The 19,165-nt window shown below is 37.7% G+C and overlaps 1 protein-coding gene across 8 annotated transcripts in view; it reads left to right on the top strand.

Moving 5' to 3' along the window:
• The window catches only part of MAN1A2 (mannosidase alpha class 1A member 2), a 213,343-nt gene that overhangs the window by 31,009 nt on the left and 163,169 nt on the right, over positions 1 to 19,165 (top strand). For all 8 annotated transcript variants that reach the window (XR_013348948.1, XR_013348949.1, XM_077842686.1 and 5 more), the window contains one exon: positions 13,288 to 13,543. Coding sequence is in view for 6 of the 8 variants with exons in the window: in XM_077842686.1 (XP_077698812.1) it covers positions 13,288 to 13,543 (256 nt within the window). In the remaining 2 variants the exon portion in view is untranslated. The remainder of the gene's footprint in view (positions 1 to 13,287; positions 13,544 to 19,165) is intronic.

Below are 19,165 nucleotides of genomic sequence, written 5' to 3'. Positions count from 1 at the left end.
GTTGCAGGCCCTTACTGACTGAGCCAGCCAGCACCCCCCCCTTGCTGTAAGATTTTAAAATTAGGAATGGGTGTTGAATTTTATCACTTTCTTTTCCTGTTTCATTGAATGATTTATGTAGTTTTTATTCTTTAATAACAAGTCAATTATATGATAGAATTTTCTAATGCTATGCTTGTTTCTGGGATGAGTCCAATTAATTATGATGAATTATTTTTTCTATGTTTTATAACTGCTGGTTAACTTTGCTGATATTTTAATAAAAAATATATGTTTGTGAATGAACTTAGCCTGTGATTGTCCGTTTTTCACAGTAATTATTGAATTCTGTTTTGTACATGTCAAATTGGAGGTATTTTGCAAATAGTTGATAGCAGTGTCTTACATACTATTAGATATTTGGAGTACTTAGTAACCTAGTAAAGGCTGGCGCTATATATATATATATATATATATATATATATATATATATATATATATATATATATATTTTTTTTTTTTTTTGGATAGAATAGTTGAGAAAATATACTTGGTTGGTGTTGAATAGGAAGAGTATGTAGAATGAGAACAGAATTGAGGATGGAATACATTTTCAGGGTGAATTGATCATGATAAAGCCAGTGATCAGCAGTTTGTTGGAAACACAAGTGTGAGGAAGAGGTGGTTTCAAAGGATGGATAAACTGAGGTTATCAGTTTTTAAATGTGGTGGTTGGAAGAGTGATGTAATGTTAAGGAAAGTAAAAACAGCAAATGTAGTGCTTTTGAAAAAGTATAGTGGTAGAGGAAGGGGGACACCAATGAAGGTGAAGACAGGCAGGTTTGAATAAATAATAAAATAAAATTTATTTACTTTGAAGGATGGATGAGACTTTATGTTTGTTAGGTGGAGTAGAGAGGGAGAGAGTGAGTATACTTGGACAGTATTTGTGTATCTGCCTAAATCTTTGCCAAACAAGATTTCAGTGTAATTTTATGTATCCTTATGTAATTGAGGATTGTATTTGCCCTTCAGAATGTTTCCAAACATGACCATATTTTAATACTCTAATTGGAGAGAGAAATTTATCACCTGGTTCATTTCTTTCTGGCAAATCAGCCCTCAGATACTAATGAAAGCCTCTGGGAAAGAGAACATTTAGGTTGAAGAGTAGTTTAGTTAATATTAGGTCATTTTACCAAACATAAAAGTCACAAAGTAACAGTGGCTTCAGCAAGATAAAACCTTATTTGTGATTACACAAATTCTATAGGGCAGTTTCAGTAATGGGAGACTGAGAAATAGAGTGTTATTTAGTAGGAGCATGAGTTTAGCTAAAAAGTGAGGGCTCTAGGATGAAAGAAGGGAGAGAAGATTGAGAAATAGTATTTGTATCTACACAGTAAGAGACTCTTAAATAGAGTTCATCTCTTATATGAAAGGTGCTATTTGCATGAATGTTTAAGAAGTCAAATGCCTATGTTTGTGTCTAGGCTCTCTACTTACTAGCTCTATGACCCTGAACATATTACTTAATTTTTTTCTTTATGCCTTAGTATTTTTCTAATAAGATGGAGAACAGTGCTTAATAGAGGGTACCTCATAAATTAGTGTGAGAATTAAATAAAATACTCTTTTAATTTTTTTTGTATATTTTTTTTATTGGAGTTTGATTTGCCAACATATAGTATAACACCCAGTGCTCTTCCTGTCAAGTGCCCCCCTCAGTGCCCGTCACCCAGTCACCCCATCCCCCTGCCCACCTCCCCATCTACTACCCCTTGGTCATTTCCCAAAGTTAGGAGTCTCTCATGTTCTGTCACCCTCTCTGACATTTCCCATGCATTTTCTCTCCTTTCCCCTTTAATCCCTTTCACTATTTTTTATGTTCCCCGAATGAATGCAACCATATAATGTTTGTCCTTCTCCAATTGACTTACTTCACTCAGCATATAATACCCTCCAGTTCTATCCACATTGACGCAAATGGTGGGTATTCATCGTTTCTGATGGCTGAGTAATATTCTATTGTATATATAGACCACATCTTCTTTATCCATTCATCTTTCGATGGACACCGAGGCTCCTTCCACAGTTTGCCTATTGTGGACATGGCTGCTATAAACACTGGGGTGCAGGTGTGTCGGTTTTTCACTGCATCCGTATCTTTGGGGTAAATCCCCAGCAGTGCAATTGCTGGGTCGTAGGGTAGCTCTATTTTTAACTCTTTGTGGAACTTCCACACAGTTTTCCAGAGGGGCTGTACCAGTTCACATTCCCACCAACAGTGCAAGAGGGTTCCTCTTTCTCCACATCCTCTCCAACATTTGTTGTTTCCTGTCTTGTTCATTTTCCCCATTCTCACTGGGGTGAGGTGGTATCTCATTGTGGTTTTGGTTTGTAATTCCCTGATAGCAAGTGATGTGGAGCATTTTCTCATGTGCTTGTTGGCTACGTGTATGTCTTCTCTGGTGAGATTTCTGTTCATGTCTTTTGCCCATTTCATGATTGGATTGTTTGTGTCTTTGCTGTTGAGTTTAACAAGTTCTTTATAGATCTTGTATACTAGCCCTTTATCTGATATGTCACTTGCAAATATCTTCTCCCATTCTCTAGGTAGTCTTTTAGTTTTGTTGACAGTTTTCTTTTGCTGTGCAGTTTCTTTTGCTTCTTATCTTGATGAAGTCCTAATAGTTCATTTTTGCTTTTGTTTCCCTTGCCTTCATAGATGATCTTGCAAGAAGTTCCTGTTGCCTGTATTCTCCTCTAGGATTTTGATGGATTCTTGTCTCACATTTAGAGCTTTCATCCATTTTGAGTTTATCTCTGTGTATGGTGTAAGAGAATGGTCTAGTTTCATTCTTCTGCACATGGCTGTCCACAATTTTCCCAGCACCATTTATTGAAGACACTGTCCTTTTTTCCAGTGGATAGTCTTTCCTGCTCTGTTGAATATTAGTTGCCCATAGAGTTGAGGGCCCATTCCTGGGTTCTCTATTCTGTTCCACTGATCTATGTGTCTGTTTTTGTGCCAGTACCACACTGTCTTGATGATCACAGCTCTGTAGTACAACTTGAAATCTGGCATTGTGATGCCCCCGGCCGTGGTTTTCTTTTTCAATATTCCGCTGGCTATTTGGGGTCTTTTCTGATTCCACACAAATCTTAAGATGATTTGTTCCAACTCTCTGAAGAAAGTCCATGGTATTTTGGTAGGGATTGCATTGAATGTGTAAATTGCCCTGGGTAGCACTGACGTTTTCACAATATTAGTTATTCCAATCCATGAGCATGGGATATTTTTCCATTTCCATGTGTGTCTTCCTCAGTTTCTTTCAGAAGTGTTCTGTAGTTTTTAGGGTATAGATCCTTTACGTCTTTGGCTAGGTTTATTCCTAGGTACCTTATGCTTTTGGGTGCAATTGTAAATGGGATTGATTCCTTAATTTCCCTTTCCTCAGTCTCATTGTTAGTGTATAGAAATGCCACTGATTCCTGGGCGTTGATTTTGTTTCCTGCCATGCTGCTGAATTGCTGATGAGTTCTAGCAATCTTGGGGTGGAGTCTTGGGTTTTCTATGTACAGTATCATGTCATCTGCAAAGAGGGAGAGTTTGACCTCTTCTTTGCCAATTTGAATGCCTTTTATTTCTTTTTGTTGTCTGATTGCTGAGGCTAGGACTACTAGTACCATGTTGAATAGCAGTGGTGAGAGTGGACATCCCTGTCGTGTACCTGATCTTAGGGGAAAGGCTCCTAGTGTTTCCCCACTGAGAATGATATTTGCTGTGGGCTTTTCATAGATGGCTTTTAAGATGCTGAGAAATGTTCCCTCTCTCCCTACACTCTGAAGAGTTTTGATCAGGAATGGATGCTGTATTTTGTCAAATGCTTTCTCTGCATCTATTGAGAGGATCATAGTCTTGTTTTTTCTCTTGTTGATATGATCAATCACGTTGATTGCTTTACGAGTGTTGAACCAGCCTTGCATCCCGGGGATAAATCCCACTTGGTCATGGTGAATAATCTTCTTAATGTACTGTTGGATCCTATTGGCTAGTATCTTGTTGAGAATTTTTGCATCTGTGTTCATCAGGGAGATTGGTGTGTAATTCTCCTTTTTGGTGGGGTCTTCGTCTGGTTTTGGAATTAAGATGATGCTGGCCTCATAAAGCGAGTTTGGAAGTATTCCGTCCCTTTGTATCTTTCAGCACAGCTTTAGTAGAATAGGTATTGTTTCTTCTTTAAACGTTTGATAGAATTCCCCTGGGAAGCCATCTGGCCCTGGACTTTTGTGTCTTGAGAGGTTTTTGGTGACTGCTTCAATTTCCTCCCTGGTTATTGATTGGCCTGTTCAGGTTTTCTAGTTCTTCCTGTTCCAGGTTTGGTAGTTTGTGGTTTTCCAGAAATGCGTCCATTTCTTCTAGATTGCCTAATTTATTGGCATATAGCTGCTCATAATATGTTTTTAAAATTGTGTATATTTCCTTGCTATTGGTAGTGATCTCTCCTCTTTCATTCATTATTTTATTAATTTGGATCTTTTTTATTTTTAATAAGGCTGGGCTAATGGTTGTTTATCTATCTCATTAATTCTTTCAAAGAACCAACTCCTGGTTTTGTTGATCTGTTCTACAGTTCCTCTGGTCTCTGTTTCATTGAGTTCTGCTCGAATCTTTATTATCTCTCTTCTTCGACTTGGTGTAGGTTTTATTTGCTGTTCTTTCTCCAGTTCCTTTAGGTGCGAGGTTCGCTTGTGTATTTGAGTTTTTTTCCAGTTTTTTGACGGATGCTTGTATTGCAATGTGTTTGCCTCTTAGGACTGTTTTTGCCATATCCCAAGGATTTTGAACGGTTGCATCTTCATTTTCATTAGTTTCCATTAATCTTTTTAATTCTCTAATTTCCTGGTTGACCCTTTCATCTTTTAGCAGGATGCTCTTTAACCTCCTCGTGTTATAGTTTCTTCCAAAATCTTGTGATTGAGTTCTAGTTTCAAAGCATTGTGGTCTGAATATATGCAGGGGACAATCCCAATCTTTGGACAATCCCAATCTTTGGTATTGGTTGAGACCTGATTTGTGACCCAGTATGTGGTCTATTCTGGAGAAAGTTCCATGTGCACTTGAGAAGAATGCATTTAGTTGTGTTCAGATGGAAAGTTCAGTATATATCAGTGAAATCTATCTGGTCCAGTGTATCATTTAAAGCTCTTGTTTCTTTGATGACGTTGTACTTAGATTATCTGTCAATTGCAGAAAGTGCCATGTTGAAGTCTCCTACTAATAGTGTATTGTTATCTAAATATGTCTTTACTTTCGTTATTAATTGATATACTCGGCAGCTCCCACATTAGGGGCATAAATATTCATGATATGTCTTCTTGGATAGACCCTTTATGATATAGTGTCCCTCTTCATCTCTTACTACAGTCTTTGGGATAAACTTTAATTTATCTGATATGAGGATTGCTACCCCAGCTTTCTTTTGAGGACCATTTGAATGATAAATGGTTCTCCAACCTTTCATTGTCAGGCCGTAGGTGTCCTTAGGTCTAAAATGAGTTTCTTGTAGACAGCAAATAGACGAGTCTTGCTTTTTTATTCAGTCTGAAACCCTGAATCTTTTGATGGGATCATTTAGCCCATTCACATTCAGAGTTACTATTGAAAGATAATGAATTTAGTGTCATCATGATACCTATTCAGTCCCTGTTTTTGTGGATTGTTTCTTTGAGCTTCCTCTTTCTTTACAGGGTCCCCCTTAATATTTCTTGCAGAGCTGGTTTGGTGGTCACATATTCTTTCAGTTTCTGCCTATCTTGTTAGCTCTTTATCTCTTCTTCTATTCTGAATGAGAGCCTTGTTGGATATAATATTCTTGGCTGCATGTTCTCATTTAGTACCCTGAATATATCCTGCCAGCCCTTTCTTACCTGCCAGATCTCTGTGGAAAGGTCTGCTGTTAATCTAATATTTCTCCCCATGTAAGTTAGGAATCTCTTTGTCTCTTGCTGCTTTAATGTTGCAAGATTCATTATTAAATGTTGAGGTGTTGAACGGTTTTTATTGATTTTGGGGGGGACCTCTCCATCTCCTGGATCTGAATGCCTGTTTCCCTCCCCAGATTAGGTAAGTTCTCAGCTATGATTTGTTCAAATATGCTTTCTGGCCCTTTGTTCCTCTTGGCGCTCTCTGGAACCCCAATTATACATAGATTTTTCCTTCTGAGGCTATCATTTATTTCCCTTAAGCTTTCCTCATGGTCTTTTAATTGTTTTTCTCTTTTTTCCACAGCTTCCTTCCTTGCCATCAACTTGTCTTCTATGTTGCTCACTCTTTCTTCTACCTCATTAAAACCCTCGTCGTGAGGACCTTCAGTTTGGATTGCATCTCATTTAATTGATTTTTAATTTCGGCCTGATCTAAATTCTGCAGTAATGAAGTCTCTTGATTCCTTTATGCTTTTTTTTCCAGAGCCACCAGTAGCTTTATAATTGTGTTTCTGAATTGGCTTTCTGACATCGAATTGTAATCTAAATTCTGTAACTCTGTGGCAGAGAGTACTGGTTAATTCTTTTGTGGTGAATTCTTCTTTCTCGTCATTTTGCTCAGTGCAGATTGGCTGTTTGAGCGGGCTGAGTCAAGAATATCAACCACCACCTAAGTAAACTTCACCCTAGATGATTCTGCGGAGGTCAGAGCCCAGAAATTGAAAACGAAGATCAGAACGAAATATAACAAAAGGATCACTGAAGTGAAAAACAAATTTTAAAACAAAGTAGAAAAAAATAAAAGGCCAAGAATCCCTAAGAAGAAAAAAAAAGAAAAAAAAAGTGGGGGCGCTGGGAGATGGTGGTGGTGATGAAGTTGTAGTGGAGGAAGAATGTAGTCTACCTGAGGATCCTAGAGGGTGATCCTCTTGGTTCTGAGTATAAGTTCTGTATGTTAGAAGATGCTCAGTCCCAGATTTATAGAAACCAGAAATACTTGTAGAAAGCCCCAACATTGACCATCAAGACGTAAATGAGATAAAAGAGGGGGGCAGAATGGAAATGAAGAATCTCACAGAATGAACTAGCATGGTGTACCAGTAGGTTCTGGGTGCATGCTGGTCATGTTTTAGAATGTATTAACTAACTCCAATTTCAGGGGTCTCTCACAACCACTCTCAGGTTTGATAATTTGCTAGCACTCACAGAACTTCCTGAAAACTGTTATACTCATGAAAGGATTGTAGAGTACAGGGAAAGGATGGAGTTTACAGTCAGCCAACGGAGGAAACACATTGGGTGAAGTCCAGGAAGGTTCCAGATGTGGAGCTTCTGGTGTCCTTTCCTTGTGAAGTCAGTGCATTACTCTCCCCCCATCAAAGTGTGCCAGTATATATTGCTAACCAGGGAAGCTTGCTTAAGATTTGGTGTCCAGAGTTTTTATTGAGGCTTGGTTATGTAGGCATGACTAAATGATTGATTGCAGACATGATTGAACTCAGTCTCAATGAAACTGACCCAGAACCCAATAAGTTATATTGTTGGTGTGACTAGGGTGCCAGCCCTGACTCTAGAACTATTAGATGTGGTCAGCCCCACCCTAAGATTGGGTGTGGCCAGGACTCCCCATAAGCAAGAGTGCCTCAGTCATGTATGAGAGATTACCTCCCAGAAGTTGAGGACAAAGTCACACTTCTCTTTGGATGTGGCCAGAATCTTTATTACACTGAACGATGGAAGCCGCTGATGGAAATGTGGAGGAGGCATATGCAAGTGGAAGTTCAACATGATTATCTGTTGAAGATAACAAAGTTAGAAAAATCATAAAAATACAGTAAAAGATAAGCTAGGTGAAAATACCCAAAAGAATTGAATGACCTGGTGTAATTTAAAATCTAGAGATTTGGCCACTAAAATTTGAGGAGCCTCTTGAAAGGAGACCAAAATGAAAATAAGAATTAGATATATATGGAGAAGAAAACTGTATATATGGAGAAGAAAACTGTAAGAGAGATTAGGATGTTTGATATAATTAATGGATTATAATTCATTAAGTACTTTTACTTACTTTGGATACCACTAGCTAAGTGGTATAGTCAGGGTAGTGTTAATGTGTTTTCCCAGAAAGTACTGATCTTAGAGGTTTTTAGTGATTTGTGTTAGATTACAGAGAAAGTTGGGGCAGAACTGGAAAGAGAATTGTCTCCTGACTTTTGGATTAAGTAGTTTTGCCTTAAGTACTTTTTCTGAATCATAAAACGATTCTTTTTGGTCCCTAGTTAACAGGAGGTCTGACTCCATTCCTTGGACTTTCGAGTTCTTCTTGAGGACTCAGCTGGTCTTTCTTTGAACTCCAGCTCATGATGGCTATTCCATGGTGAATGTACTCACTAAACTGCTAAACAATTATTTTTAAGGGACAAATGCAAATTGACAGACCTTTAGATTTTCAAAATGTTTTAAAATAAAATTGCATAACACTCAACAGTATAGGTTCTGATGAACAACGTTTGGATGCCATAGCAATAACTAAAGTGGGGTAAAGTGACTGGGGCTTTCCTATAGAGTACTACAATTTAGAGAGTTCAATTTTCTTTTTGAAAATTCTTTTCTCTTTGTGTCATTTGAAAATTGTTTACATATGTATGTTATCAAATATATGTGTTTACTATTAGAGAAATAATTGATATTAGCATTTAATTAGTAGAAATAGTAATTGAAAATAGGCTTCCCTGCACTCATGCCCATAGTGCCTTTTATTTCTAAGGTACTTCTGAAAGTCTTAGTTGCTGTTATGGACATATGGGCGAAGGAGTCGGGGATGGAAGAGAGAGGGCACAGCTATCTGCTGGTTTTTATGGGAGGCTAGCCCCATTTGAAGAGCATTTGGTGCCCTCTAAATCCTTGTAGGTTTGACAAGAAGCTGTTATGTCATTCAGTGCAGGGACGCTGAGAAGTTGCAAGATGTCCTTGGGTATCAGTCCCTGGTCCCTGTGGACACTGATGTTAGCTCACACCACTAAATGGCACTGTGTGTGTGTGTGTATGTGTGTGTGGTGAGGAAGAGGGTTAGGTGGTCAGGAAAGGAAGGAATCTTGAGTTGATAAGGACTTTTCTGTACTCTTAGACTCATTGGTCATCTCATCCAGTCCTCACAACAGTCTTGCAAGTTTAATGGGGGTACTCTTTTCACAGATGGGAAAAGAAGGCTCAGACATACATCTAATGTCACAACAAAAAGTGGTGGGTTGTACCAAAGGCTTATTAGTTGGTTGCTGGCATAGTTTGAGAACATTCCCTTGTGACAGTGTGTTTTGTGGCATGCTAAAAGGGGTGTGTGCAGAAAAGGGGGACTGCGACTACATAAGGTTGTGCAGTGTTATGTTAGGCACCTTTATTGCAGAACTTTTCAGAGCCTTTAAAATACTCATGTGCATTGTGAAGCTTTGAAGAGGGACATAAAATGTGTTGTGGCCCATATTCCTCTCCCAGCCTCAGGATGGCCTCTAGAAAGTGGCATGTAATACCCAACTGTTTGTGGAGCTTCACTGGTGGGTGAGGTTGCTTTCCATGGTGATGCCACAGATGAGCTGTTGTGAACACGGTTAGGGGCTTCCATGTGCCGTTCAGTGGTAACACGGTGCTTGGAGCCAGAAATGGAAAGCATGGTTACCTGTGGAGACTCTCCCACTCGTCATCAGGACAGAAACTGCTCTTGAAAGAACCAGTCGTCTTTCTTTGATGTTACTCTTCTTTGGGACTTAGCCCCAGGCCTTCTGCTATCCTGACTCTGCGTGCATTGTTTGCACATTGAATGAGCGAGTTGGGAAAATCCTTAGGTGCAAGTGACAGAACACCTAACTAATTGAGCTCCACAGATTCTGAAATCTGGGGACTGGCCGTTGCAGGCCCTGATAGCAGTCTAATGATACCAGGAGGCACTTTAACCTCTTTCTTTTCTTTTCTGAACCATATTGGCCATTTATCCTCAGGCCGTTTGACTGCACAATGGCTGTCACAGCTTTAGGCAAACACAATTGAAGACAGAAATAGGTGTTTGGGTAGGTTTGGTCTTCTCTCAGATGGCTCTGTCCATTTTTTAATCCCCAAAGGAAAATATTTCCTAATGACCCTCTTTTGTCTCTTTAGTTGGAATAGGGTTATGTGACCACCCCTAACTGTAGGGGAGGCATCTGAGAACAACGCATTATCATCTCTGTGGCTAGGCAGTGTTAATATGTTGGTAAGGGGTGGTCGTGGTGGGGGGGGGGCGGGGGGGAGACTGGGAGGCTGTCGGGTGGTGCTTGCCTTGTCTGCCTTGTTATCTAAGACTTCATTTGGCAAGTGTGCTGATGAAACCCTCTTTTGCCTGAATCTTCCAAACAGATTATTCCAGAATTCTTCGTGAATTCACTCAGGGGCCAACCTTGGCTTGTCCTTGCTGCATTCTTCCCATCTCTATTCTGTCTGCAGGCCCCATGGATTCTTTCTCCCTACCTGCAAGTGCCCTTGTGTTGCCCTGTCTGTGTCTGTTGCATTCTCTCTCCTTTTTCTCTCATCAACCCCTTCTTACTGCTAGCAATCCATTTTTTTCTCTAAACGTTTAACATTATGTTTTATTTTATTTTAATTAATTTACTTATTTTTAAGATTTTACTTATTTATTCATGAGAGACACAGAAAGAGAGGCACAGACACAGGCAGAGGGAGAAACAGGCTCCATGCAGGGAGCCCGACTTGACCCCGGGTCTCCAGGATCACACCTTGGGCTGAAGGCAACGCTAAACCGCTGAGCCACCCGGGCTGCCCTATATTTTATTTTATTTTTTAAAAAATGTTTTTTTATTTATTTGAGAGAGAGAGGGAGGGAGAGAAAGAAAGCACCAATAGGGAGGGAGAAGAGGGGCTTAGGGAGAAGTATACTCCCTGCTGAGCAGGGAGGCTAGTGCAGGGCTCAGTGCCAGGACTCTGGGATCATGACCTGAGCCAAAGGCAGACACTTAACCAACTGAGCCACCCAGGTGGCCCTAACATTTTATTTTTAATATTAGACTATGAATTGATTTTTTTCTCTTGATATACAGTTCTTTGATTTTTAAACACAAGTATGTATTCCCATAATCACTGTAATTGGGTTACATAGCAATGCTATCTTCCCAAAAAACTCTGTGTGTTATTCTTCTATAGTTAACCCCTCCCCCATCCATAATTCCTGGCAACCACTGATCTATTCACCATCTTTACATTTTTTCTTTTTGAGAATGTCACATAAAAGGAATAATATGGAATGTAACCTTTTGAGATTGGCTTCTTTCATTCACATAGTAATACCTTTGAAATTCATTCAAGTGTGTATGAATAGGAATAGTTTATTTCTTTTTGAGTAGTATTTCTTACTCTTAGTATAAACAGTGGTTTAGTTTATTTACTTGTTGAAGGACACCTGGGTTCTTTGCAGTTTTTGCCTATTATGGGTAAAGTTGTTACAAACATATCTGTATAGAATCTCCCCACCGCCAGTTTTTAGAAAAATAAACATAATATTTATCACTTCAACTATTTTTAAGTGTACGATGCAGTCGTATTAAATGTACTCATATTGTTGTGCAACCATCTCCAGAACTCTTCATCTTGCAAATCTGAAACTCTACTCATTACACAACAACTTCCTATTTCTCCACCCGCCCCATCCTCTGGCAGCCACCATTCTACTTTCTATGATTTTGATTATGCTAATAAGTAAGTGGAATCATACAATACTTTTTTTTTTTTTTTTGTGATGGGCTTATGTATAGTTTTTTTTGTGAACATAAGCCTTCACTTCTCCAGGATAAATGTCCAGTGCAGATGCTGAAATTTCTGATAGTTGCACCTTTAATTTCTTAAGAAACTGCTAACCTTTTCCAGAGTGGCTGTAGCATTTTCTATTCCCACTAGCAATGTTATAGGTCCAGCTGTCTGCAGAGTTTGAATTAAATTTCTGGAGAGTTGACTCTGGTGACTATTGAGTTAGATATTTACCCTTAGAGTATTCATCATTGGCTATTTTGGAAAATAGGAACTACCACTCCTGTATTCATTAATGTGGATTGGGGTAGAAGTGGAGAGAAGATTGAGTTCTCACAAAAGTAGGGTAGGATAGAAAACCCTGTAGGAGTCCACTGCAGAAGTGTCCAAACCTGTGTGCATACCAGGATTCATCAGAGGAGCTCTTAATCCACACATTCATAGGTTTCATACAGAACTACTGAATTGGAATCTGTATATTTAACAGGGGTTCAAGAGAGTTTTAAGCACTCTCTCAATTCCCACATCAGTTGGAAATTGTATTTTAAAGTCTATAGTATTTCCAGAATGTACAAGTTTTAGAAGCATATCTTGTACTGTATAACAAATGAAAAGTTTTCCAAGCTCTTTTCTTTTCCACTTACTTCTTTTTTTATTTTTTATTTTTTATTTTTTATTTTTTATTTTTTTTTTATTTATGATAGTCACACACAGATAGAGAGAGAGAGACAGAGACTGTATAACAAATGAAAAGTTTTCCAAGCTCTTTTCTTTTCCACTTACTTCTTTTTTTTATTTTTTATTTTTTATTTTATTTTATTTTTTTTTATTTATGATAGTCACACACAGATAGAGAGAGAGAGACAGAGACACAGGCAGAGGGAGAAGCAGGCTCCATGCACTGGGAGCCCGACGTGGGACTCGATCCCGGGTCTCCAGGATCGCGCCCTGGGCCAAAGGCAGGCGCCAAACCACTGCGCCACCCAGGGATCCCCTTTTCCACTTACTTCTATCCTTGACCCTATATTTATATTTTTGTCCCCTCCCCATGCTTGATTCTATTTCTAATTTTCTCTGAAAATTTCAGAGAAATTTTCAGGCAGACACTAAACCAATTTAAAGGCAGACACTTAACCAACTGAGCCACCCAGGTGGCCCTAACAACTAGGGGGAACCAGGTTCCCCCTCCCCCCCAGTTCTCCTCCCTGCTCTTCTTTTTTCATGTGTCTTCTGATAAGTTATTGATTGCTCTTTTCTCTCTTCTCTTTGGGTCCTGCAATTGTAACTTTCTAAGTTCCCTCTTCCTCCATCTTATAAATTGTTCACTCCTCATCATCCAGGGCTCATAACAATTTATATTTATCCTATTTGGACAGATAGGTCTGAGTCTCTCCCCCAGATCATACTTACTCTTTAATGTCAGGAGTAGAAAGCATCTATCAGGGTTCGGTGGAGGAAACTTTAAATTTTATGTTAAAGACAAGTTTCTTAAGGATCATTCTTATCAGTCTTTTTTTCCTTCTCGTATAGGGAAGAAGAGGAACGTTTAAGAAATAAAATTCGAGCTGATCACGAGAAGGCCCTGGAGGAAGCAAAAGAAAAATTAAAAAAGTCGAGAGAGGAAATTCGAGCGGAAATTCAGACAGAGAAAAATAAGGTAGTCCAAGAGATGAAGACAAAAGAGAAGAAGCCACTGCCACCAGTCCCTATACCAAATCTAATAGGAATAAATGGTGGAGACCCAGAAGATAATGACATACGAAAGAAAAGGGAAAAAATTAAAGAGGTAATAAAACTAAGATTTATGGTATGGAATGGTTATGGTATTTGACTGGATTCAGATACATATATGCATTTGTATCGTCTATGGTGTTGTACTTTGTTCTTGTTTTCGGGTCATGATTGTAGTTCAGATTCCAAGTTGGAAATAAGGGCTAGAATTCTCCTTTTTAATATGGATTATAATATAATTATTGGACACTTAAGATTCTGATATAGTGTTGTTTCGATCACATTATACCACTATGTCAAGGGAGCTTTTGATATGCAACATCTTATAAATAATGTAGAATAGATCTGTAAATAATTTATCATTGAATAAAAAAATTTCTGAAGTGTTTAGTTACAAGGGACTATGCTAGATACTATGCACATCTCATAAACATACCTCTGAAGAGTTAACATTCTATCTGCCATCTTTTATTTTTTTAATTTTTTTTTAAAGATTTATTTATTTACTCAGAGAGAGAGAAAAGCAGAGACACAGGCAGAGACAGAAGCAGGCTCCATGCAGGAAGCCCGATGTGGGACTCGATCCCGGGTCTCCAGGATCACACCCCAGGCCGCAGTAGGCACCAAACCGCTGCACCACCGGGGCTGCCCTCTGCCATCTTTTTAAAGTACAGATCATGGAACCCCTCAACCATACCATACTGCAGATTCCTTTCAAAGGATTGAAAAGTGGGGGATGATTGACCTCAGAATTCTTTAAATTGTTTAGTCCCCGAAGTCTTTCCATTTATTTTTCTAGAAATTACTTGGAGATAAAGAGAATACCAGAGCAGGGGGAAAATTTAGTGAATATTAACAGTTAAGTTTGTTAATTAGAAGTTTTGCTAATTCTTGGTAGAGTTTGCAGTTGTACTGTCTGCAAAGAAAGAGATTTTGTCAGGTTGTAGCAGTATCAGCAATATTTCAAAGGGATTGTTTATCATAAAATAAAGACAGCTTAGTTCAAATAGTTAAATATCTATTTGGATATTTCTAGTAACGACTATGAAAGATTTAGCAGGTACTTAACGTTTAAGCTTGGCCTAATGAATTACTTGTAAGACCTTGATGGAGTTAAAACAGAGCTGTACTTTGATGTTACCTCAGTTCTAGAATCTGTTTTATGTGCTGGCTGCTAAAGGCACTTTCTTTGGACCGTATTGGGGAAACATTGATAGATTTTTTTTGAGATGGCTAACCCATTTTTTAGATGTCATTAGAATTTACTGAAATACTTTTTTATGTACATAATAATTCAAAGACAGTGTGTCTTTAGGGGTCTCCCAAGACACATACAGCCTCAGTGATTTGCTAGAAGTATTTCCAGAGCTCAGCAAAGCTGTTGTATTCATGATTTTGGCTTATTATAGTAGTAGCATACAGATTAAAATTAGTAATAGAAAAGGCCCATATGACACTGGACACAAGTTTCTAGCTGTCCTCGTACAGTGGAGTGGTACGGACGGTGAACTTTCCTAGCGGTGATGTGTGCTAATGTGTAGGAGGGCCAACCAGGGAAGTTCACCTGAGCCTTGGTGGCCAGGGTTTTTATTTGAGGCTCATTATGTAAGCATGGCTGACCTTAGTTCTCCAATGCCCCCAAAGGTCAGGGTGATAACATGTGGCCCAAGGCCCATAGCATAAATCATATTATAAGTGTACACTGTCTGATATGGCCCAAGGCTTCACTTAAACGAAGATACTCTTAATAGGCAGGCTAATAAAATTTAGTGGTTATTTTCTAGGAGTCTGGCATAGGCCACATCTTTCTTTGGGATGTATAGAGTTTGGACAACCCAGACCTGGTGAGTTAACCCTTTAGAGCACACCATACTATCCAGTGTTCTTACGAGTCAACATGAAATCTATTAAGACCTCCCATGTGGGCTCCTGTTAAACCTTCCAGTCACTGATTTAGCAAGCAGTGAAAGTTGAAACTTAAGCTTATAGGGGAAGAAGCTAAGGAGACAAGGTGACATGGGCTGCAGAGTACTTAAAAGTTTCAAGAATTAGAGACATTGTTTACTTCTGAAGGCAGGGGTATGAAATGAAGTTGAAAAGGGATTATTTGAAAATTTTAAAAGGTGCTTTTAACTCCTAGATTCCCAAGTCTCCAGCTTAGGCATCCTGGCTGCTGCCTTCCCCATCCCAACAGAAGACTAAAGAGTACCTTTTGGAGGAATGAGTTAGAAAAGGTCTGGATTTGGGGAATACCAGTTATGGCTGAGGGAAAACACAAAAAAAGGAGTTAGGGTGGAGAGAATTAAGTGAAAAGTGTCCAAAATATGAGACCACTTTCTCCTGCTCAGCTCTCAGAATTCTAGCAGGTTTTTATATTCAATAAGCAGAAGATGGGAGGAGGACTTCTCTCTGAGACTGGCCCAAGAGAAAAGACCTATACTATTCTGCAGTGAAACACCTCGGGGTTTCACCTGTGCTTTCTAAGATGAGGCTCAACTCAAATTTTGCTCATTCACTGACAGCATTTAATTATCTTGTAAGTGCTTCCGTCTTCTTGGAGAATAATCCAAAGATCACTAGGCGTTTCAGGAAAGTTTCTCACATTAGAGAACAAACAGATGGGAGAATTCAGGAATTCAGAGAAGACAGAAATAATACAAGGAGGACAAAAAAAAAAAAAAACAAAAAAGAATTAGCATCATTAGAGTGACAAAAAATGGAACTCCTAAAATGAGAACAGTAAGTTATAAAAAGGAACGTTTGCAGAAAAATGAAAGAGCTCTTAGAAATTAAAAAAATATGATAGAGTTTTAAAATTCATTAGAAGAGTTGGAAGATAAAATTGAGCAAATCCCTCAGTAGAACAAAGAGATTGAGAAAATAAGATCTGTCAGGAACATCTAACAAGTGATTAGATAGAGGAAAAAGAAGAAGTCAATTAAGAAAATTGGCTAAAGCTAAAGAATGTGAATTCACAGATTGAAAGGACCCACCAGGCATGGAACAACAATGAGCAAAAAAATAGAAGGAAAAAAAAGACGCCTACTGAAATTTTAGGAAAATAGTCATTCAAAAACAGATTGTGCAAGTTTACAGAAGAAGAAAAGGTTCCACTCAAAAGATGAGATTGTATATAATGGCACCTCAGATTCCTCAGCCATAATATTGGAAACTGGAAGAGAGTGGAGCAATGGCTTAGAAAGAATTATATGTTCAGCCAAATTATGAATAAAATCTGAGGGTAAATTTAGTCATTTTCTCAAGTTGCTCCTGGGAAATATGCTTCAGCACAAAAATAGGAAGAGAAGAAATTTTGGCAACAGGAGATCTGTCACTAGAGAGAAAGAAAGGGCATTCTCAGGATTCTGAATAAGAGACTCAGCAGGGTGACTGCTGTGCTTTAGGCAGAGAGAACAAAAGTCAAGGTTAGAGCAGGAGGCATAGAGAGTTTCAGGGAGCATATGTCAGGATAAAATGGAACTGATAGTTTATCTGATGTGTTTGATTATACTGAGACAAGTTTTGAAGCTCAAGTATAATTTGGAAGTAAATTTAAAATTGTTAAATTAAAAACCTATGTAAACAAAAAAACCCAAGCCCTCAGACAAGTAATAAAAGCAGGAAAAGCAAAAATTGCATACAGTAATATAATAATTATAAGAAAAACATGTTGCTAATTATATTGGGAGGATGTGGGCCAGAGAAATATATGTGAGGAAGTATATGTGGAGGTGTGGCATATAAAAGAGCTAAATTATCTTAACTATAGGGAAATACAGTATGTACCTAAACCTTCTTTAAAAATCAAGAAATAACACTATAAACCATATTTCAAAATATAGTGGTAAATAGAAAAAAATAGGTGAAAGAGTTTAATTGCCTCAGAAGAGTGGGAAAATATGGGAAACTATTGGATTTTTTTAAAAAATTGAGCTTTATTGAGATATATGTATAAAATAAAATACGTATTTTAAAAGTACTGCTTGTTAATGGGTGTTGACAGATCTATATACCTGTATAACAACAACTGTTACCAAGATGTGAATATGTTTATAATCTCAAAATGTTTTTCTTGTGCCCCTTTCTGATCAGTCCATCTGATTCCTTGGTCCTAGGCAACCACTGATCTTACAGTCATTATAGATTAGATTTGTCTTTCCTAGAGTTTCAATCAAATGGAATCATATAAAGTATGAAAGTATGTGATACTTTGTGTCTGGGCATTTGGTCAGCATAATTTTTTTTGAGATTCATCTATGAAGATTGCATGTAAAGATCATTTTTTCTTAATAGTATTTGTGATATCGGTATACCATAATTTATTATTCACCTGTTAAACATTTGTCAGCATTTGTTCCAGTTTTTGGCTATTATGAATAAAGTTGCTATGAACATTTGTGTACAGGTATTTGTGTGGGCACTTGTTTTAATTTTGACATATTAGTCTGTGATCTGTTGCCAGTTAATTTTTTGTTTATTGTTTGAAGTAAGGGCTGTGCTTCAGTTTTTGCCCCTAGGGCTTTCTAGTTGTTTCGGCATCATTTGTTGAAAAGATTATCCTTTCCTATTGAATTACTTTGGCACTGTTGTTCAAAATCAAATGACTAAATCAGTAGATGTTAAGTCTCATTCTGGACTCAGACCTATTCCATTTGTTTGTATGCCAACCCCCTAATGCCAGTAGGACACTGAATTAAAATCTTTAACTTATAGTAAACTCTGACAGCAGGTTAAAATCCTCCAACTTTGTTCTTTTTAAAAATTGTTTTGGCATTTTTGGGTTCTTTGCCTAATTTCTAGAATTAGCTTCTTTATGAAAATAGAAGGTTGTTGGATTTTAATTGGGTTTTATTGAATGTGTAGATGAATTGGGAAGAATTACCTTAACAATATTCAGTGTTCAATGAACATGTTACATATTTCCACATAGATTTTCTTTAATTTCGCAACAGTATTTTATAGTTCCCAGAATATAATTCTTGTACATATTGTCCTATTTATTCTGAAATATTTCATGTTTTTTGATAAACGGAATTTTTAAAAATTTCCATTTCTGTTTTTACTGGCGCATAGAAATATATTTGAGTTTAGTTTTCTGAACTTGTTTCCCTGTTACATGATTGAAGTCCCCTTATTAGTTCAGTGGATTTTTTTTTTTTTTTTTTAGATTACTTAGGATTCTCCTTATACATATAATAATGTGCTCATTGAATAGAGGTAAACTTTCTTTGTTCCTTTTTGATTTTTCTATCTTTTATTTCTTTTTCTTACCTTGTTACACTGGACTTCTAGTACACTGTTGAAAATAAGTGGTGAGAATGGATGTACTTGATTTATTCTCAACTTTAGGGAGTTAAGCATTCAGTCTGGTACTATTAAGTATTTAAGTTAGCTGTAGGTTGTTTGAGGATCCCCCTTTTTTAGGTTATAGACATTTCCTTGTAGTTTACAGAGAATTTTTATCATGAATGGTGTTGAATCTTGTCAAGTGCTTTGTCTACCTCTATAAAAATGATTGTGTGATGTTTTTCCTTTTATTTTATTCTGAATTATATTGGTTTGGTTTTTGAATGTTAAATTAGTCGTAAATTCCTAGGTTAAACTGTACTTGATCATTACATAGTATCCTCTCTATAATGCTAATTTTCATTAAGGAATTTTGAATCTGTGTTTTTGA

This window comes from Canis aureus, chromosome 12 (genome assembly GCF_053574225.1).
Source record: "Canis aureus isolate CA01 chromosome 12, VMU_Caureus_v.1.0, whole genome shotgun sequence".
Classification (NCBI taxonomy): Eukaryota; Metazoa; Chordata; class Mammalia; order Carnivora; family Canidae; genus Canis; species Canis aureus.
The sequence above is the reverse complement of the archived record's forward strand: the minus strand, read 5'-3'. Positions and strand labels throughout refer to the sequence as shown.